Source organism: Gopherus evgoodei, chromosome 1 (assembly GCF_007399415.2).
Source record: "Gopherus evgoodei ecotype Sinaloan lineage chromosome 1, rGopEvg1_v1.p, whole genome shotgun sequence".
Lineage (NCBI taxonomy): Eukaryota > Metazoa > Chordata > Testudines > Testudinidae > Gopherus > Gopherus evgoodei.
In genome coordinates, this window is record NC_044322.1 from 59,219,717 (window position 1) to 59,242,269 (window position 22,553).

At 40.9% G+C, this 22,553-nt stretch overlaps 1 protein-coding gene across 2 annotated transcripts in view; it reads right to left on the reverse strand.

Annotated features, from left to right (window-relative positions):
- Nucleotides 1-614: 614 nt before the first annotated feature.
- Nucleotides 615-22,553, reverse strand: part of DNAJC15 (DnaJ heat shock protein family (Hsp40) member C15) — a 53,015-nt gene continuing 31,076 nt past the window's right edge. For both annotated transcript variants that reach the window (XM_030565733.1, XM_030565740.1), the window contains exons 4-6: nucleotides 14,668-14,744; nucleotides 5,926-5,996; nucleotides 615-2,423 (exon numbers count right to left, since the gene is read on the reverse strand). In XM_030565733.1, coding sequence (XP_030421593.1) covers nucleotides 2,353-2,423; nucleotides 5,926-5,996; nucleotides 14,668-14,744 — 219 coding nt within the window. In that variant the 3' untranslated portion in view covers nucleotides 615-2,352. The remainder of the gene's footprint in view (nucleotides 2,424-5,925; nucleotides 5,997-14,667; nucleotides 14,745-22,553) is intronic.

The window sequence follows — 22,553 nt, forward strand, 5'->3', positions numbered from 1 at the left end:
CGTTGCTTTAAAAATGTAATAGATTTTTAGTTCCGTTTTCATCTTCCATTAGAAAACCAGTTAGATGGCAGAAGTCTATGTCCGTGCTGGAGAAGGAATCTCCCCTTCAATATGATCTTCAGTGCTTTATCTATTCTAATTTTAAATGTATCATGTGACCCACAAAAACTCATAGAAAGGTGGATAAAAATAAAAACAATAATTCTTTTGATTTAAATTTGATTTTTTTGTTATTGAAATGTTAATGTTATTTAAAGAAATAAGCCCATTTAAAATGAAATCTGAATTTAATACAAAATATGTTCAGGCCTAAACTACTTATAATTTAGTTGTAAATGTGAAACATATTTTGATAAGAGAAGTTTATGGAGCCAAAACATTTAAGGTAGTGTTGTTTAATAAAAATAAATGTTATAGCTATTTTGTGTTTAATTAAATTTCAGCTACCATCCTAATTCAGCTTGACACAAATCATGACCAAAAGTTAATTATCTCGTACAAAAGCAACACATCGTTCACCATTTTCTGACACACTAAAAATGTACAATTAATAAGAAACTGCAACTATTAAGCTATAATTGCTTAAATAAATGCACATTGTTATACAGTGAACGTAGAAAAAGATGTACCAAGTTTAATATAAAGGCTCCATTTATTTGTAAATCAACATGTTTTAATGGTTATGCCAACCAATAAAAATGCACCTCTTTAGAAAACAAGAAGAAATGAAACAATTATTAAGATCGATGATTTAAATTGAGGCTTTTGATGGTGATTTAAATCATGATTTTCATCACATTGATTTAAGTTAATCTACACAGTCTCCTACACATCCTGCATCTGTGACTGGCTGGAAGTATGACTAGATGACCTAACTTTCAAGGTTTCTTTCAAAGCTGGCCTTAGCATTTTTTGGGTAGGCTGGCAAAACAGTTTCACAGTCTTTCCCATCATCAGACTCCTATTAACAGTGATCACTGTGCTACACAGAGGATTAATCTAAGGATTTTGGGGAGGGTTAGTAAAATGGGGCTGTGTTCTGCTTAACTGACACATTTTAACACAAAAATGTGTGTGTGTAGGAAAGAATGGGAAGACAAGACAGCCCACAGCCTATAATTACAGACGTGGAGCCCAGCGGTGGAGGGCTATGGTTAGTTGCCAATATTTAAAAAAAAAAAAAAAAAACTTCTCCCAGGAAAAAACACTGTCCAAGTAAGATGGATACCTAGGGGCCATTACGCACTCTGTATTCTGCTGACTGTTATCACACTACATGTTATCAACAGTAATTGTCCCAACCCTCTTCCCTCTGGGTATTATTTTGTAGCGAAACTAAGGCATAAAAATTAAATCAGTTGACCATGGTCACAAAAGCGATGCTAATCAGTGTTGCATTAGAAAACAGGAATTCCCTGTTCTTAATCTTCTCAGTGACATCTCATGGAATTCTGTTGCTCCGCGGGAAGAGGTCATGCTGGCTACTCAGAGGAGTTAGCTCAGTTGCAGGCAGCTGATGTGGGGGGGAACCTACGGCAGCACTAGTACCATGAATGAATCTTGGATGCCACTGCCCCTCATATTCGCAAACTGATCTAGAGTCCTCACAAAGGGATTTGTGGCACTGGTTTTCCCAAAGGCCAGCAGTGCAGTGAAGCATAAACAGATAGTGATTTTAAGGAAAGCTATCTTTCTCAAAGCTGTCTTAACATGGAAAAGGTCTAAGCACCTTAAAAAAAAAAATTCAGGCTGATATTCTCCTTTATACTTCTACATCCCTCAAATACAGAGATAAGGAAACCAGCATTTTGGCATAATCTTTAAGTCATTTTGTCCCAACCAGCAGCTTTGAAATGGCATCTATGCTGCAAATCCCAATATTTCAGAAGAAAGGAATCAAACATGGGGCAAGCCTTCAAGTTTTACCTTCTAGTGCCACTTCAAGTGACAGCACTATACAGCTTCACCATTATCAACATAAATAAATAAAGCCTATATTATAATACAGACAAATGTTTCAATTTTAAAAAATATAAGTTCCAGAAGTCCAGCCCTATTGAACAAACCTGTAATAAATCATTTTTTAAGAATAGTCAATGAAGAACCAGCTTCAAAGCTTACAGTCAAAACAGATTGAGGGAAAAAAGTATACTAGAAATGAGACTTTTGTAAAACATATCAGTTTGCTTTTTAAATAGTCTTAGATCTTTAATAATGAAGATAGACAACTGACTATTTGATCCAGTGTTATGCAGTTATATAGAGCAGCACGTAGCTATTGCACAATATATCTACAGGATTTCCAGTAGAAAGGAATGTATAAAAAAGTTCTATCACAGAAGTCCTTGGACATTAATTTTTGGTGCTGGATTCTAACAAATCTTTTGCTTCGTTTATTTTTGTTGCTAAGTAGGGAGATCCACCTGAAAAAAGGGAGAAAAAATAGATTTATATCAATATGAAATACAAAACCATTTAACGTACAGCATCCCTTTAATTACTGGGGATGTGGTTTATTAGTTTCCTCCCCCTCCAAAAAAATCGTCCATAAGCTTACGTGTCAGAGATAAATTTAACTAGTGGATAAATAAACAGAACAAACATGCAATAAAATCTTAATCACTGTGAAAAATAATGCAGAGCAGCAATTTCCTATCAAAGTGAAGTCCTCATGAAAAGTCTAAAACTATTCTCCGAAATCATCTTATACTGGCATTTACCTGCAAGATTTAGACTGAATGCATTGTTCCTGCATGTATTAAGCAAGGTCAGCTACCCTGAACAGTTCATCTCATGAGAACAGCTAGGATTCGCTCCACGTGGAAATTATCAGAGGCAAAATGTTATTAGCAAATTTGATACAGAATCATTAAGAACATACACCAAGCCTATTCCATCTAGATTGAGAGACACAGAAATACCAGCCAAAAAATGTCACATTAAAGCTATTTAAACACGGTACGCCTCCTAACTTCTGGTCCTGAACAGTGTCATTGCTTTACGCTCCATCTAACAATCTGATTACAGTTCAGTGGTCTTTGTGTTTGTTTTTTACACTCTCCCCTTGCGTGCCAACCATCTGCCTACAGTCACCAAAAACATCATAAGGTCTGTATCAGTAGCTCATCACTCACTAGAACACACCTCTGTCTTTGTACACTAAAATGTGGCTGAAACATCACTGTGCCCTGAACAATCCTTTCCTAAGCATCTGTTCTGATGAATGAAAAATTATGAATAAAATTTAAGGACACAGAAAGGATAAGTATCAGTTCTAGGTGCCTGGCAACAGAAGGAAATGGGGCTTCCAAGACTGGAGGACTTCACTGTGACTTTTAGATCAGTAGTCTAAACCACTTCTAACTCATTCTCAGATAGGGTTGCCAACTCTACTGGTTTCACTAGGAGTCTCTCAGAATCACACCCTATCTCTTGGAGGCTACTGAAGCCAAACCAGGAGATTTTAGGTGCTGAAGTCTGGCGGTGCCAGCAGGGCTAAGTCAGGCTCCCTGTCTGCCCTGGCTCCACGCTGCTCCCTAAAGCTGATGGCACATGCCTGTGGCCTCCTTAGCCCTGCTACGACGATGCCCAGGAGCCACCTAAGGGAAGCGCTTCCAGGCCGGAGCCTGCACCCCGCACCACCTCCTGCACCCCAATCCCCTACCGCAGCCCAGAGCCCCCTCCTGCACCAAAACTCCCTTCCAGAGCCCACACCCCTCACCCCCTCCTGCACCCCAGCCCCCTGCCCCAGGGCTCAGCCCTGATCACATTCCAAACCCCTCAGTCCCACCCCACAGAGCCCACACCCCCTCCTGCACACCAACATCCTACCCCAGCCCAGTGAAAGAGAGTGAGGGTAGGGCAGAGTAATCAATGGAGGGAGGGAGGATGGAGTGACAGGGCAGGGTCTCAGAGAAGGGGCAGGGCAAGGCAAGGGCATTTGGGTTTGTGATTAGACAGTTAGCAATCCTATTCCCAGATCTAATACAGAGACAACTGAGTGAAGTCCATATTTTGTGTGTGTGTGTGGGGGGGGGGGGGGGGCAGGGGGGCACAACAGGAAAGAATGCCTACCAATACATATGTAAAGTTTTTCTGATGACTGGGGTTTTAGTAAGGAGTGGGGATTACCGAATTGAATGTAGCTTGTCTATTCCCCTTTGAGAGCAGAGGAATGAAAAATAAAATGATAAACTGCAAAACTCAATACAAGCTAGAGAAATATTAACTATACACTGTTTAAATACCAAAAGTGAATTCTCTCAAAATAGTTAAATTTGCTAGAAGCATTTTTTGCTACATTTACATCATTAAGTGCACAACCTATTTCATTGCCTTCTAATGAGAGAAACTGGTATCATGCAATTCAATTATTTGTAATTTTAGTTTCGATTCTCAGTGCAACAATTTTTATGGCTTTCGTTATGCATATTATTTCTCTAAAAACATTTGATTTTGACTGATTTATTTAAAATTGTGTCTTCAGATCCCATAGTTCTCTCATAACTAGCCTACATAACTGTAGTTTTAATCAGTTTCCATTGTTGCCCTTTTCCCACTAACTCCAATTATCTGCTACAGTTGTGTATTGTCTTAGACTTCGACACTGCCACTGGAGCCACATGGACAGAGCCCTAATGAAGTCAAAGAAGCTCTACGTGGGTATATGGGCCTGTCTGGGTGGATGCAGGATTAGGACCTATGGCCCCAATTCTGCAATTGGTAGTGCACAGGTGGGCTGCTGAGTCTACACAATGCCCTGTTGAAGTCTACAGAGCTCCAGGCAAGCGCAACTGTCGGCTCAGATGCTATCAATTGTGGGAGTGAGAGACTTTAGTGTATAGTATCTTCAGAACAGGGATTGTCTTAATATGTTGCTACAGCACCCAGCTACAAGGAACCAAGATCCTGATGAGGATCTCTGAATGCCACAGCAATACAAATGATAATGTTTGTTAATCTAAACTTTTAACATACTGTACACTAAACTGTACCTCTGACCACCATAATATATTACAAATACAATAGAGAATTCCTTTCCTATTTTCAGAGTACAGCGTATACTCGCTTTATAGAAAAACAAATTAAAAAGCAGAATGACAGATAACATCTAAGCAGGACTGTTAAGCCATTAGCAATCCAATGAGATAAGGCAGGTAAAAGAAAAGTGCTTATTCAACACCTTATATTTGCTAGAGGTCAGTTATCTATTTATTATGATGGTTAGGAAAAAAAATAATCCTGCAAATCTGTCAAAAAGAAATAAAAAATATCACTTTCCCCTTTTGACTTTTGAAATACAGTGCAATTCTACCATCTGTTATTGAAAAGTAGAAACAGGAATGAACATATGGGCTCTCTTTCTCAAGCAGCTGTAGTTTAGTTAAAGTTATAATAATAAGCCCTTCTGTAAGATAAATTTACATTAAAAACCTGGCCAATTAAAGCAACTGTGCCCAGCTTTACAGTTTTCCAAGATGGGTTTAGCAAATACTGAATCTGATACATTTAGTGATTATAGCACATGTCCCTCAGAGACTTGTGTGCTCATATATTTATGGCCAGAAAAAACCCAGTTCAAGCATTTTTATGTAAAAAATTTTATGAAGGTGGGAACTTCATGGCTAGTGTTTTCCCTTCTTCAAAGCTCCTGGAACACTAACAACTAGTGAAGTGCTGATCTAGAAAATGAACTCAAAAGGCAGCAGAGTAACCTAGTGCTACTGTGGCACATGGAACTTGGATTTCGGTCTTCTTTATTTATTAGAGAAAACAACAACATATAAAAGCTTAAGTCTCACTACTAAATATACAGCACATAATTTCATGAATTACATAAATGGCTAGCTACAACCAGTCTAAGTAAATTGAAAGGAGCTCATAGTATGCTCTTTCTACCCAATATTAATGAAAATAAGAGTGTACCTTTATCAGGGTGATTCAAAATCATGATTCTTCTATGAGCTGTTCTAATCTTGGCCTTGTCAGCAGACGGACTGTAGAAATAAATTAAAGTGCTTACCATAGTGTCAAATTCAGATTGTAAATTATCAGTTTGCACAGATTTCAGACAATTTAAAAACTAGAGGTTTTCACCATCTTGTGGACAAAACACACAATTACACCTTTCGGCATATAACATTTTAATCTGCCTTTTAAGACATTTAAGGAAGTACACTTTTTTTTAAAGTCAGTACAATGCAAGAATACTGATAGCTTTTGTCTGTTTCAAAACTCAAAAGTTCCTGCCACACATACTACAAAGACTATATCAACACAATTATGTCAACATAGCTATGCCACATTGCACTGACAGAAGCGGGTTTTCTGTCAGCTTAGGAACATCACCTCCCAGAATGGCATTAGCTAGGTCAACAGAAGCCCTCTTCCCTCACACCCCTGATCAATGGTAGCTATGCTAATATAATTTTTCTTTACAGAGAAAGCCTTACACAGATGTAACTGTTTTTTCCACTAGTGAACAGGGAAAAATGATCCTTTTCCCGGAAAATGGTTATTTATGACCAATGACAAAATATCTAATATTTGTTGTAACTACGAATCTGTATAGTGTATTATTAAAATATGGCAATATTAAATAATTCCTCATTCTGGTGAGATTAGAAAACTCTGCATTTTTTGTTTTCCAAAGCTGTTCAATGTTTTACACTCAGGGACATGTCAATTTACAAATGCCACATAAAGCTGCTCCTTTCAATGACAGGAAGATAAACTAAACTAAATTAAGTGTGTATCTTACCAGCAAATAGTCACTTATGGAAGCATTGTGCCAGCACAGTAGCAGAATTCCTTTTGGTGTGCAGAGGAACATTTCTATTTGAATCTGTATGGTTTAGGTTTTTTTAAAATGTAGCCACCATTTGCAGCAGCATTTACCACTTCAAGAGAAGCCAGAGCAAGGCAGCTTTTTGTCACTCCACTAAAGAATGTTATGGGGTAACACTCTTTAGCGGTACAAAATTGCACCATAGAAGGCGAATACATACTGCCCTCGCCTTTTCTTTTTCGCCTAAGGCTCCAAGAGCGGAGGCTAATACATACTTCCACCCCCATTGCCTCCTTTTTAGTCGAAGGCTCCAAGAACTTAACTCCACTATCTGTGCAGGAATGTCAGGTCTCAGCCTAACTATATTCTTGTGGCAGACTCCCCTAAATATAATTGTAATTGTTCCTCTTCAATCACAGGAAAAATCAAAGCCTACATATGTTGCAGAAGTGGTGCACAGAACTGCACTAGAGAGCAAAAAGCAATGGAAATAAAAATTAGGTGGTCAGAGGCCCTGAAAATTACATAATAATTGAGAAATAAGAGTATTTATATTTCAAATAATTTTTATATCAAACTGTTAAAGATCACAATTCACCATTATTTCAACCATAAAGCTGTTAATAAATAGGCTGCTGTAATCTAGTGGATTGAGCACACAGTTAGAACCAAGTTTAACTGAGTTCTGTTCCCAGTACTGCAACTCACTGTGTAACCTGGGACAAGAAACAATCTATATACTCCAGTTACCCCACAGGTGTAGTTCTCATAGGGACAATGATGTTTGCCCACCTTTGTCAGGGGATTTCAGACCTACATTGCTAAAGGGCACTAAGTGCAAAGTACTATTAGAATCCAAAATGAGTATTAATGTATTGTTAAGTAGTGCAGTTCTGCTCTGAAAAATGACTGAAAAAATGGCATGTAACATCAAGTTTGCTTAGTTTAACCAGATGTCACTAATCCTGCAAACTCAAAACCCTTTCTTCAACATCACCAGTAAAAAAGGTTCTACACTGCAAGTTACACTGCAAAGCCTGTTTCATTAGTGCCACCTTACTCATTACCTTCAGCAAGGTTACACGGGGTAACTGATGGTCTTGTAGATTTGGTCAGCCAGATGTCTCTGGATGCACATAGGAACAGATCTGTGGAGTAACATGATGCTATTTTCCAGTCATTTTTCAGAGTATAATCACTCCTGAAGGTTGAATACACAACCTCAACTTTGCCCCATGTATATGCATTGATTATACAATCTACTGTACTACTTCTGTAATGCAACATCTTACCATTTTTCTACAATCTTTGATTCTACTGTATATTCTTGCTATCTTTTTATTGATTTATATACTATGTAATTTTTCTAGCTAACATCAATACTTTTGTCACCATTTACATACCATATATTAAAACAATATAAAGATTTCCTTTGGAGAAAAAAAATCTTTATTTTATCTGGTAAGTTGTCTTGTAGAGAAAACAGTATATACATTTTGAGTTTCTCTCATCTAGGACTAGCTAACTTACAATTCTCATTGGACTTATTCTGTAAATATAGAAAGTTCAGGACGCTTGCGTAATACAGGGGGAGCTGGTAGCATCTACTATATTTAGATTCCTTAACATTTTCCATTATAGAAGGTTCTTGTGCACTTCTCTTTGAAAAGATCTCACAACTGCATTGTTTGCAGCAGGCTTTTGCTATTTGGCAGGGGGAACACCTTTGGATTAGAAAAGTGCCTTTTATTTGTCCAATGTCCCTCCACATGGGCATCATCTAGAGACAAGAGTTCCCCCACCTCCCAAGGTGATGAGGAGAGAGCCAGGCTAAGTAAGTAAGAAAGAAAGAAAGAGAGAGAGAGAGAGTTCGTAATTCTGGTGTACTGTTCTCCAGCATATACAAAAGCAGCACAAAGAGTACTACAAGATGCTACATGTGCAGACTATCTAAGACCATTGGAAAATGACATTTGAGATGTGATCATATATTTAACACTATCAAAATATTTATACATAACAATGTATGTAATAAGCAACACCCACCAGAAATGAGTCAGTTTTAAAGTCCTAAACTCTCACAGAACCATCAAAATATGCACATACAAAAACTAGAGTAAGCAGTGATCTTAGTACTGTAACCGTTCTATTTCTTTATGTGTATCATCGTATCACTGGGGCACATGGATCAGCATTCATGTCACTTCACACTCTTCGTCAGTACTCGGCCTGAGCCGGGGAAGCTAACGATCCAACCATCAAACCAAATTCAGTGATGAATCCTGGTCATACGCCAACCAAGCACCTTGTGCATACACTAAGGAAGAAGGTCATATCACTTCTAAATTCAATTACATTCTGAGGCTGGAACCATTTGTTTGTATTTATTCTCTAAAGCACTAGTATGTGTTAGGCATTACATAAATAATAAAAAGAGGCATTGATAAGGGTGTGAATCAGGCTGTAGCTTTTGCATTTCCTAACTTCTGAGCAAATTACATTAATTGGTTGCGTACGTTAATCTCCTTTTAAAAAATAATCCAGAGTTTTTGGGCTAGTCAAATTTGCAAGACACCCTTCTCCTGCAGTGGGAAGAAGCCTGATAGGCCAGATGCACTTTACCAAGTCTGCTTGTACTGGCGCTCCCTTTACTCCCTGGTCCTCCTGAGCAATCTCCTCTTGTGGCACTATATTTAAATGCAGAGTCAGTTAAAGCTATCTACCCAGACTTTTTTAAATTTGAAAACTGTCTATGCAGACATTAGCGATGCTGCTAAATAATTAAAGGCCCAATCCTACAAATATGCATAAGCAACTTTTACTTACATATGTAGTCCCATTCAAATGTGGTACTTGCAGGATTGGGCCACAGATACTAAAAACTATCATAGCTGCAGATGAGAGCACAAAGTTACGAACTACTGAAAATAAAGGTTTATGATTTAAGTCTTGTTACCTTTGCTACAGCACATGTTACCTCAGCTAACAGAGCCTGCCATAATAATACTTCACTTATAATGCCTTTCCCATAAATCTCAAAATTGAATTAAGCCCCAGAACCATTGGGAACTAAGGGTTTCCTTTTTCACAGATGACAAAGATAAGGCACAGAGATTAAAATAATTTGCCAAAAGTCACAGAAATTTTATGCCACAGAATAGGGAATCATAAGACCATTTTTCTTCCCTGATTATGGAGACACCAGTTACTGCTCCATAGTTAATGCTGAGTTCCATTTTGCATTTAAAGTACAGATTAATCCTGTTTTACGTACACAGCCTCCACAAAAATTTATTTATTTATTTTGGGGGCACAGAATGGATTTTCTGAGAATTTACAAGTCTAATAATTAGTGTAAGTTAAAAATTCATTAAAATTAGCCTCTAAGAAATTTAGCATCTGTCAGTGTTTGTCCCAAATGATTTTAGTAATGGAACAACACAGACTCTTCAGATTATCCATTGAGTTAATTTTTGTTGAAATCTTGTACATAAATTACGTTAGAAGAAATTAGGTTGCATTTAAGCTATATTAATAATGAGTGTTGTATCTAATTGTTACATTTATAAAAGCTACACACAAGGTCCAGTTAACAGCTCAGTTAACTTGTAAGTGGGGCTTTGTGACAGATAACTCAACAAATCACAAACGTTTCCCTACAGCTAATTTGCATGCATCATTTTGATTAGTTATAATGAGTCAGTGCTATGAGGAAAACTGGACACTTTCAAAATAAGGCTGTCAAATGATTTAAAAAAATCGCAATTAATTGTAAAAAATTTATCGCACTGTTAAACAATAATAGAACACTATTTATTCATGTAGTTTGGGATATTTTCTACATTTTCAAATATATTAAGAACATAAGACTGGCCCTACTGGGTCAGACCAAAGGTCCATCTAGCCCAGTATCCTGTCTTCTGACAGTGGCCAATGCCAGGTGCCCCAGAGGGAATGAACAGAACAGGTAATAATCAAGTGATCCATCCCCTGTCGCTCATTCCCAGCTTCTGGCAAACAGAGGCTAGGGACACTATTCCTGCCCATCTTGATGGACCTATCCTCCATGAATTTATCTTGTTCTTTTTTGAACCCTATTATGGTCTTGGCCTTCACAACATCCTCTGGCAAGGAGTTCCACAGGCTGACAGTGCATTGTGTGAAGAAATACTTCCTTTTATTTTTTTTAAATCCGCTGCCTATTAATTTCATTTGGTGACCCCTACTTCTTGTGTTATGAGAAGGAATAAACAACACTTCCTTATCTACTTTCTCTACACCAGTCATGATTTTATAGACCTCAATCATATCTCCCCTCAGCTGTCTCTTTTCCAGGCTGAAAAGTCCCAGTCTTATTATCTCTCCTCATACAGAAGCCATTCCACACCTCTAATAATTTCTGTTGCCCTTTTTTGAACCTTTTCCAATTCCAATATATTAATTACAACCCAGACTACAAAGTGTGCACTGCTCACTTTTTATTTATTTATTACAAATATTTGTACTGTAAAAACCAAAAGTAACAGTATTTTTCAATTCACCTAATACAAGTACACCTCTACCTAGATATAACACTGTCCTCGGGAGCCAAAAAGAATCTTATCGCGTTACAGGTGAAAACGCATTATATCACACTTGCTTTGATCCACCAGAGTGCGCAGCCCTGCCCCCGCATTATATCCAAATTCGTGTTATATTGGGTCGCATTATATCAAGGTAGAGGTGTACTGTAGTGTAATCTCTTTATTATAAAGTTGAACTTACAAATGTAGAATTATGTACAAAAAATTACTGAATTCAAAAGTAAAACAAAGTAAAATTTTAGAGCCTATAAATCCACTCAGTCCTACTTCTTGTTCAGCCAATTGCTCAGTTTGTTTACATTTACAGGAAATAATGCTGCCCACTTCTTCTTTACAATATCACCTGAAAGTGAGAATAGACATTCGCATGGCACTGTCATAGCCGGCATCACAAGATATTTATCTGCCAGATGCACTAAAGATTCATGTCAAAAAATTAAAAAATCTCCACACAATATTTTAAAATTCTTCATGTTTTATTTGTCAATAAATAAATGCAGAAGCTCCAGCATGCCAGTGGGGAACACTGGCCACTGACTGCACAAAGGTGGGAGATCACTCTGCAGCTCCTCCATCGCGGGGATATGGACTCAGTGTTGAGGCTGCACCCGACCTTGACACAGCACAAGGCTAGGGCCTGCCCTAGAAACACCCTGGGACCCTGCTCTTCTGCGCCAGGTGTACAGCAGCCAGACTCAACCAAGCAGGATCCAAGTGTTGAGGAGATCAGTGTGGGGGGATCCAGGTGTGAAGTGAGAAGATTCTGTGTGGGACAACCTGAGTGCAGGCAGTTCAGTGAGGTGTCTAGGTGTGGGGGTATGTGGATACATAGAGGTTCGTTGGGGGGGCTCCAAGGCTGTTTTTCTTTTCGGTGGTTCTGGTTCTGTAGTTCCTGCATTGGAGTATTGGTCTTTTAAGACTTCTGAAAGCAAAGTTCCACACCTCATCCCATTTTGGAATGTACTTCAGATTCTTAAACCTTGGGTCGAGTGATGTAGCTATCTTTAGAAATATCACATTGGTACCTTCTTTGTGTTTTGTCAAATCTGCAGTGAAAGTGTTCTTAAAAGGATTGCTATAACATGGAATATATGGCAGAATGTGGGTAAACAGAGTAGGAGATGTACAGTTCTCCCCCAAAGAGTTCAGCCACAAATTTAATTCATGCATTATTTTTTTAATGATCATCATCAGCATGGAAGCACATCCTCTGGAATGGTGGCCGAAGTATGAAGGGAGATATGAACGTTTAGCATATCACACGTAAATACCTTGCAGTGCTGGCTACAAAATGCCATGCGAATGCCTGTTATCACTTTCAGGTGACACTGTAAATAAGAAACAGGCAGCCTTATCTCCCGTAAATGTAAACAAAACTTGTTTGTCTTAGCGATTGACTGAACAAAAAGTAGGACTGAGTGGACCTGTAAGCTCTAAAGTTTTACATTGCTTTGTTTTTGAGTGCAGTTATGTCACACACACACACACACAAAAAAAAAAATCTACATTTGTAAGTTGCACATTCACCATAAAGCGATTGCACTATAGCAGCTGTATGAAGTGAACTGAAAAATACTATTTCTTGTTTGACATTTTTACAGTACAAATATTTGTAATAAAAACAATATAAAGTGAGCACTGTCTACTTTGTATACTGTATTGAAAATGAAATCAATATATTTAAAAATGTAGAAAAACAACAAATATTTAATAAATTTCAGCTGGTATTCTATTGTTTAACAGTGCGATTAAAACCGCAATTAATCGTGATTAGTTTTCTTTAGTTAATCGCATGAGTTAACTGCAATTCATTGACAGCCCTAATTCAAAATTCTTGTTGGCAGATTAAGGAGAAGTGACAATTGGGACAAGTAAAGGTTCCATGACCACATACCGGCTGGGGCATCAGTACTTTACAAGGCTCCCCACAGGACAGCATTCTTGCCTCTTCTCCACTGCACACTAAGATAGTACTAACTGGGGAAACAAGCAGAGCATAAGGGATACCTTTAAAGTGCATAGACATTGGAATTATGGGGCTGGGATCTCCCATCCCTCCTTTACACAGCAGCTGTTCTCTAACACAGACCTCTGAAACAACAATTCAACTGCAAATTAAGGTCCAGAATCACCAGTACATTGACTGCTATGAACCGTTCTGTCAAAGCAAACTAACTTTAAAGCCATCTAAATGGACCAGTAAGCTCTAGCTGCAATGCATTACTCTGGTGTGCCAGTGAATCTGCCCATAAATTACTTATTAAAATTAAATTTAAGGTTGCTAATGCATTTCTTCAAGTCACCCAAAATACCATATGGTACCAATCTCTTTGGGTTTCTTGTTTAGTGTGCATGTGTGAGATACTTATTTTCAAAATCTAAGGAAACTGCAAGACAAAAATTACATCAAGAACAACAATTTTGGGACATATCAGTTGAAGACCCTTACAGAAATGTTGTAATTAACTTTAAATGTAACCTTAACTCTCAGTCGCCTGGATTAAGAAGGGTTAGATAGGCATCATTACAACATTCCTGTAATTAAAGTCTAATTAATGTTAAGGTTACACAAACAAAAATCCAAACATGTTAACATTGGGAACTGCACAGTTAAGGCAACCAAACAATCTTAACTTTATCCTATAGCGACTTCCTGCAATAATCATGGTTTGGGTGCCTTAGTTGTGCATTTCCATATGTTAAAGGAAATCCAAAACATGTTTAAGTGTAACCTTAACTCTTAATTGCCTGGGTTTGTAATGCTTCGTATTGGGGATAATCACAATATTCTGTAATGTGTTTTACCCTGAAGTTACACATGCCTACACTCAACCTTAAATTCATCCTAATACACTGTATTGCATCCTCAACTCCTTTACCCACAATAAACAAGATGTGAAGAGAGATTACACATACATTTGAAATGACAGACTCAATGGAATTGCTTTCTGCATTACTGATGCATTAATACAATCCACAGTATTGTATATCTTGATTTTGTAGTGAGATCAGAGTAGATGATCACGTTGATCAACACAGGATGTGCTGTTCTGATTTATATTTATAGCATTTGCCCTCTCCTGCTGTAAGTGGCCTGAAAGCATGACGAAAGTTGCATGGTTGCTCATTTTATTGTATTTTTTTTTCAACCAAACTACAGTCTTAGAATGGCATATGGAACACAATTTTTTTTAACAAGTTACAACTGTGAGCACCATATAGCCCTATTCTTTCACCTTACATTTCTCCGTTCAGTCTGGTGATAGAACAAAAACAGTATTAATGCAGCACACCTACCTTATGCCTAAAATAAGACTAGCTTCTCGTCTACTCATTTTCTGTTCAAATCCTCCTTTATAGTAGGATGAAAAACTCTATGGGGGGGGGGGAGTGGAAGGAGGAAAAGGGGGCGGGGGGAAGAGAGAGAAAGAGAGAGAGAAAAATCATTAGTTCCATGTACATAGGTGTCATGATCCCAATGCTATTCTATTACCTTAGCAAGGTTGCTTAGCATTTTATTAGAATTCATTTCAAGTGATAAAACTACTGCAAAACAAATATGGTTTAAAAGGAACTCTGTCAAACACTGAAAATCTGACCGCTTAAAAGTTACAGTCCGTGTTTTCACTGTGTCCCACTGATAATGAAAGACATTAATTGTTGCAGCCATTGATTTGTAGGGTTGAGAGTCTCCCTGCCCTGTGGCAGGGAAACCCTAATTGTCTAAATGCTGGGTAGAATGAAATTGCACATGAGCACTGCCCTGGGCTTCACGTGCACACAAATTCATGCTGACTTAACTTCCCCTGCCAATTGGGATTACTGGCTGTTTTTTTTCCCAGACCAGATACTGAGATTTTAACCACTGTTTAAAACAACTGAAAGAGAAAACCTGTTTTGGAGAGTGAGGTGTGGTGAATTTTTTAAAAGCAAAAACTGTAGTTGTCCAGGGAAGGGAGTGAGGATAAAACTGGTGCCTATCAACCATGTGTTAAAATAAATTATTGAAATACCACAGCCAGTTACACTAACTAAAGACATCATTGTTTTGTTGTTTTTTTTAAATAAAACAAAGTTAGGGACTAGCCCAGCATCACACAGCCTCAGCCCTCTGAGGCCTGGTCTACACTACGCGTTTAAACCGATTTTAGCAGCGTTAAACCGATTTAACGCTGTACCCGTCCACACTACGAGACCCTTTATATCGCTATAAAGGGCTCTTTAAATCGGTTTCTGTACTCCTCCCTGACGAGAGGAGTAGCGCTAAAATTGGTATTACCATATCAGATTAGGGTTAGTGTGGGCACAAATCGACGGTATTGGCCTCCGGGCGATATCCCACAGTGCTCCACTGTGACCACTCTGGACAGCAATCTTAGCTTGGATGCAGTGGCCAGGTAGACAGGAAAAGCCCCGCGAAATTTTGATTTTCATTTCCTGTTTGCCCAACGTGGAGCTCTGATCAGCACGGGTGGCAATGCAATCCCAAATCCAAAAAGAGCTCCAGCATGGACCGTATGGGAGATATGAAATCTGATTGCTGTATGGGGAGACAAATCTGTTCTATCAAAGCTCCGTTACAGAAGACGAAATGCCAAAGCGTTTGAAAAAAAAAATCTCCAGGCTACACAGTGCTGCGTGACAAGCATAACGGGAAGCCAGAGACTCAAATGGACGCTCATGGAGGGAGGGAGGGGGTACTGAGGACTCCAGCTATCCCACAGTCCCCAGCAGTCTCTGAAAAGTATTTGCATTCTTGGCTGAGCTCCCAACGCCTGTAGGTTCAAACGCATTGTCCGGCGTGATTCAGGGAACAGCTCGTCAATTTACTCCCCCCACCCACATGAAAGAAAAGGGAAAGAAATCATTTCTTGACTTCTTTCAATGTCACCCTATGTCTACTGAATGCTGCTGGTAGACGCGATGCTGCAGCAGTGAAGAGAAGTATCCACTCCTCTCTCCTCCCCGGTGGCAGACGGTGCAGTAGGACTGGTAACCGTCCTTCTTATCAACCCATGAGTGCTCCTGGCTGGCTTTAGGTGAGGCTGGCCGGGGGTGCCTGGGTGTAAATAGGAATGACTCCCGGTCATTCCCAGTAGATGGTACAGAACGGCTGGTAACCGTCTTCACCATAGCAACTGAGGGCTGAGCTTCAATCAGCCCCGTCCCTTTCATGTCTAAAGAAAAGATTCTGTACTGCCTGGACTATCATAGCAGTGGGATGCTGGGCTCCTCTCCCCCACACCACTTAATGTCCTGCCTGGACTATCATAGCACCGGGAGGCTGCCTCCCCCATATTTTATGTCACTAAAAACTCAGTGTTTCTTATTCCTGCATTCTTTATTACTTCATGACACAAATGGGGGGGACACTGCCATGGCAGCCCAGGAAGGTTGGGGGAGAAGGGAAGCAACAGGTGGGGTTGTTGCAGGGGCACCCCCCGTGAATGGCATGCAGCTCATCATTTCTGTGGGATCTGACACAGAGCAGCTGTACTCTGATACACTGCTTCTCTAGTACATTTGCCCCATATTCTAGGCAGGACTGACTATTTTTTAGAAACCATAAAGGAGGGATTGACTTGGGGAGTCATTCCCAATTTTGCTTTTGCGCCCCCGGCCGATCTCAGCCAGAGGCACCCATGATAGCAGCAGATAGCACAGAAGGACAGATAACCGTCATCTCATTGCCAAATTACACTGGCAGCAGACGGTACAGAACGACTGGTAACCATTTCTGCTATCATGCAAAAGCAAATGAATGCTGCTGTGTAGCGCTGGAGTATCGCCTGTCCGCAGCATCCAGTACACATATGGTGACTGTAAAAAAAAAAAAAAAAAAAAGCTGAACGGGTTCCATGGTTGCCGTGCTATGGCATCTGCCAGGGCAATCCAGGGAAAAAGGGCACAAAATGATTGTCTGCCGTTGCTTTCCTGGAGGAAGGAATGACTGATGACATTTACCCAGAACCACCCGCGACAATGATTTTTGCCCCATCAGCCACTGGGCTCTCAACCCAGAATTCTAAGGGGCGGGGGAGACTGCGGGAACTATGGGATAGCTATGGAATAGCTACCCACAGTGCAACGCTCCGGAAATCGACACTAGCCTCGGACCATGGACGCACACCGCTAAATTAATGTGCTTAGTGTGGCCGCATGCACTCGACTTTATACAATCTGTTTTATAAAACCGGTTTATGTAAAATTGGAATAATCCCATAGTGTAGACGTACCCTGAGTCAAACAAGCCCGAGTCAACTGATGTAGTTCCAAGACAGCCTGATTATTGGGAGCTGGAGCCCAGAAGACAGTTAAGAAGACTGAAGTTTTGTTAACTGCCAAATTTATCAACAAGTAAGCTTTACAAAAAATAAAGCTTCATCCTTTTATTATCAAAGTGAAGTCTGGCTTCAGAACTGTGCTTTTTACCCACAATTAAAATATGCCTGACCCTTAATGAAACACGTTTTCAGCTAGCTACTAAATATACCTAGTAATTATCAATAATAAAATGTGTCTTACATTTATACAGCCCCTCATGCCAAATGAATTTACAAATAAACATTTAAATTACATGCTCTTATAAGACACCTAACTTCATAGTTAAGATTAGGAGCAGATAGTCTCCCAAACCATACTGCTTACACAACAGGGATGCTTCACACATTACCAAAAAAGCAGCCACCTCTGAGATAATACATCACAACATTACAGCTTTAGACAGGAAGAGAATTTGGTATCAAATAAAACTTCAGAGATCACACAGGGCCTGCTAGTGTCCACTGAAGCCAATGGAAATCCTCCCCATCACTTCAATGGCCATTGAATCAGACCAGTGGTTCTCAACTCGTGGGCCACTTGCAGCCCAGTCCCATCTGTGTGTTAAAAAAAATTCAAAGTTTGCCGGTCCCGGCAGAGGGTGGGGCCAGCTGAGGGGTAGACCCTGGAGCCCGACTGGAGCACTAGTGCCACAGGAAAGGCGAAGTAGCTCTCTGTGGTGGGGGAGGAGCTCTGGTGGCAGCCTACTGCTTCCTCCCTCCCTGGGACAAATTGTAGGGTTGCCATGTATTCAGTTACCACATGCGGGGGAAGGCACTGAGTCATCAACCCGTGCCAGCCATAGGCATAGTTTAGGGGGGCATTGCCCTCCCACCTCTCACAGAAATACGGGGTACTGGGCAGGACTTGCTCTGCTCAGCCTGTTGGGGTGAGGAGCGTAGGTTCTGTCCTTCCCACACTGTGCCAGCTCACTCGGCGCCTCTCCCCAGTGGAGGGTGGCAGCTCTGGGATGCTGCCTCCTGCGTCCTAGTGCCTATCACTGTCCTCTTTGACGTGCGTTGGGTCCTGTTTCTGTACAACAGCGAGTGCCTATGTTAGGGCAAGGCAATAGGGACGGAAGAAAGACGGGACAGGGCAGGGGAAGAGAAGGGGATGGGAGAAATGGGGCAGGGGACAGTGTGGAGAGGAAAGAGGATGGAGCAGGGGGAAGAGAAGGGGAGGGGGCATGGGGAAGAGAAGGGGAGGGGGCAGGGGACAGTGGGGAGACGAGAGAGGATGGGGTGGGAAGGAGATGGAGAAGGGCAAAAAGAAAGGGATAGGGGATGGGAGAGTGGGATGGGGAAAGAGAGAGATGAGGGAGTGGGACAGGGGAAGGGGACAGTTGGGAGAGGAAGGAGATAGGAGGATGGGGTAGAGGGAAGAGAAGGGGATGACTGCGTGCCACTGCCAGTGGGAGATCTGTCTCCTTGCTTCTGAGCATCCATGCCAGAGGCATATATAGAAACAGGGGGGGTGGGGGGATTGGCACATGCCCTCCCACTAGCCACAGCTATGTGCCACCTCTGGGGGTGAGATGAGCATGCTCCAGGCTGCAGAGCACCCTGGACTGCCTGCAGCAGACAGTGCCTTCCTGCCCACCCCCTGCTGGCCATGTCCAGACCCGAAGCTCAGAGCAAGAGCAAGATGCTGCCCTGTAAGTCCTGTCTCTGGGGGGAGAGCTGGTGCAGGGTGGAAATTTGTCCCTCAGTGGCTTCCAGCTAGGATCCCCCATGGCCCAGCGGGTGGGGTCAACCCTGCCCCTTACTATCTGGAAGCAGGTGTCGAGGGACATGTGCACAACTGGGCAGCCACAGCAGATAGGGTAGTTTATATATTGCGTGGATGTGGCCCACATAACACAAAGAGCTGCATATGCAGCCCACAATAGTAAACAGGTTGAGAACTACTGGATCAGGCCCTAAGAGAGAGTAAACATTATCACCTAAAGAGAAACTTGGCAATGATACCTTACCACTTCTCCTCCCCTCAGTAATTAAAGATGACAGGTGCTTTGGAAAATGTTGCCTAAGTCTTTTTTGAAAAAAGAACTTAAGTGACTTAGTCTCCTCGGTGCTTTAGAAAACAAGTCCCATTTTCAAGAGAGACTTTGGCACTTAGGTGCTTTTGAAAATGTTACCCATCTTCTCTAGCATAGCTCTTTAATGTGACAATAGGATACTGATTCAGCAGCCTTTTCTCCAACAGCACTATCTCCTGAATTATCTCCAGCTTCTCCCACGGAACCCTACCCCTGCTTTTGATAGGCTCTATTTGAGGTATTGACCAGTGCTCATTAACTTGGGCCACAGCTTGCCCACCACTGACTTAGGATGTGATCTCATCAGGGTAATCCGCTGGTGCGCCATGAGACAGTTTGTTTACATTGACCGTCTGCAGCTCCCAGTGGCCGTGGTTCACCGTTCCCAGCCAATGGGAGCTGTGGGAAGCAGCACAGGCCGGCCACCACTTCCCACAGCTCCGATTGGCCGGGAATGGCAAATTACAGCCATTGGGAGCTGCAGGTGGCCGTGCCTGCAGATGGTTGATGTAAACCAACAGTTTTGCGGCCTGCCACAGGTTGCCCACCACTACTGGCCTAAGTAGTACGGCTGCATGACAAAATACAAATTCCCTTTTTATAATTGTAAACATTCCTATTCCTTGCGCCTAGGAGCTCTAATCATGGACCAGGACCCCACAGCACTAGGTATTATGCACAGAAGACAGGCCCTGCTTAGACTGCTTATTGCAGGGAGCCTTGATCTTTATAGTTTCCAAAAGGCATTAAACAAGTGCTTTGCCCTGTTCTTTTGAGAGGAAGACACTCAGGCTGGCTTGGACCTTTAAAATCCCAGCTAAGTCATTAAGGACAATGGTTTCCTTCTCAAAAGGACACTTTTGGCACAAACAGCCCCTTTTTTAATGAAAGTCCCAGTCCTAAAGAGATTTGAAGCTTCCTTTTTAAAGCAAAGGAAATCAAACTAAAAGCCAACTTTCTCTAGGTTAGAGCAGGGATCGGCAACATTTGGCATGGGGTCAGCACATCCCTTGTCCCGCACTGCTTCCCTGCAGGCCCCATTGGCCTGGAGCGGCGAATCGCGACCAGTGGGAGCTGCGATCGGCCAAACCTGTGGACGCGGCAAGTAAACAAACCAACCCGGCATGCCAGGAGGCTTACCCTGGGTGGGCTGCGGGCCAAACGCTGCCGATCCCTGGGTCAGAGGCATGGGCAAGTGAGGACAGAACATTCCTTAAAAAAAAAAAAAGAAGAGATAGAAGGGCAGTTTTCTAGAGAAAGAAGAGAGAGGTTTGATTATCCATCTAACTTACACGTGTTTTCATGAAGCAGTGCTTTTTTCATATTTTCCTGTTAGGAAAACTCCTCAAAGTGATAAGGGAAGGACATTTCAGGCACCCTACAATATTAAAACCAGACTACCACACCTGCAATCCTTGCTGGGCTGGAAAGATCACAAAAGTGAGCTCTCTACCTTCCTGATACTTCGGATATTTAACCTTCTAGGCATGCCTTCCTTACATGTTGTGCTCTATACAGCCCATGATAGTTAATTCAGTTTCTTACAGGAAGTCTATTAAAAGAGTGAAAAGAAAATGGTAAAAGCTTTAGGCCCACTCTGTAAGTGTATGGATTCCCTCAACAATCTCTAAAAAAGGGCTGTCAGATAGGGAAGTCTAAAGACGTCACAGCACAAATAAATTGTTACAATTTCTGCACCAATAAGAGATATGCCAGTGTCCTTATGTATTAGACTAATCACCATACCCTGTCTATACAGAAGCTATGGTTTTTATAAAATGTGTATCCCCAAGTCACCACAATCTCTCACTGAAGAGATGATACATGACTCCACAAAATAAAAAAGCCACTATATATATTTTGCTAGATATTAAGAATATTTTATGGGGAAAAACTATGTTAATACAGATTTAAGGTTGCTTGATAGTATGCTGTCCCCTTGCAATATGCTGAGTTGAACAAAACTCAAACTTCTGTAAACCAGGAAATGAAGAGTTAAGGTTACCCAGGGCCGTCCTTAGGATTTATGGGGCCCTAGGCAGTATTATTAAACTGGTGCCCCTATGCCGGATGGCAGCCCAAGCTCACAGCCTGGTGTGGGAGGGGGAGGAGGGACTTGACAGCAAAGGATAATGAGATGCCCAGCCTGCCTCATGGTGGCAGAGAGTCACAGTTCCCCGCAGAGACTTCCATGCACTCTCCCTCATGCAGAATGGACATGAAGAAAGTACCTAATTAAAAGCACTAAAATTTGGCAATAAAAAATGTCAGTCACAGGTTTTTTGATATGCCCTGAAGTTTGTCAGAGATTTATTTGCAAAAACTTCATAGTAAGGGTGAGTCAGCTGTCCTGCTGAATACAACATTACATATTATGGAATATATGATGCAGCTCTTCTCTGTTTTACATTTTCTTCATCAGTATTTCTAAGTTGAATTTATATTTTAAATGTACTCAAATCTTAAACCAGCATTCCAGATTACTACATATTTAACTCACTGAAACAAAGACATTCTTTTAAATTAAATCAGAGAGATTTAGTGTGTTCATAACAATGTTCATTGCTTTTAGAAAAAGGGAACAGTAATTTACTTTGTGTGATCTCCATAACAAGAGACATGGTTATGAAATTTCACCAACTTTAAAAAAATATGTTTCCAAAGATTTTAGGTATAACAAGGATTTTGTCTTACTAAGGTACTGATTTTGCTGGAGGGTTCTTTTAAAACTAGTTTGTCAGATAGTCAGAAGTAAAGAAAGGGAAACTCTTTGTCCAGCTATCTGGAAGGGAAGGACTGTTGTCCCTTTAAGGGCTCTCTTCAG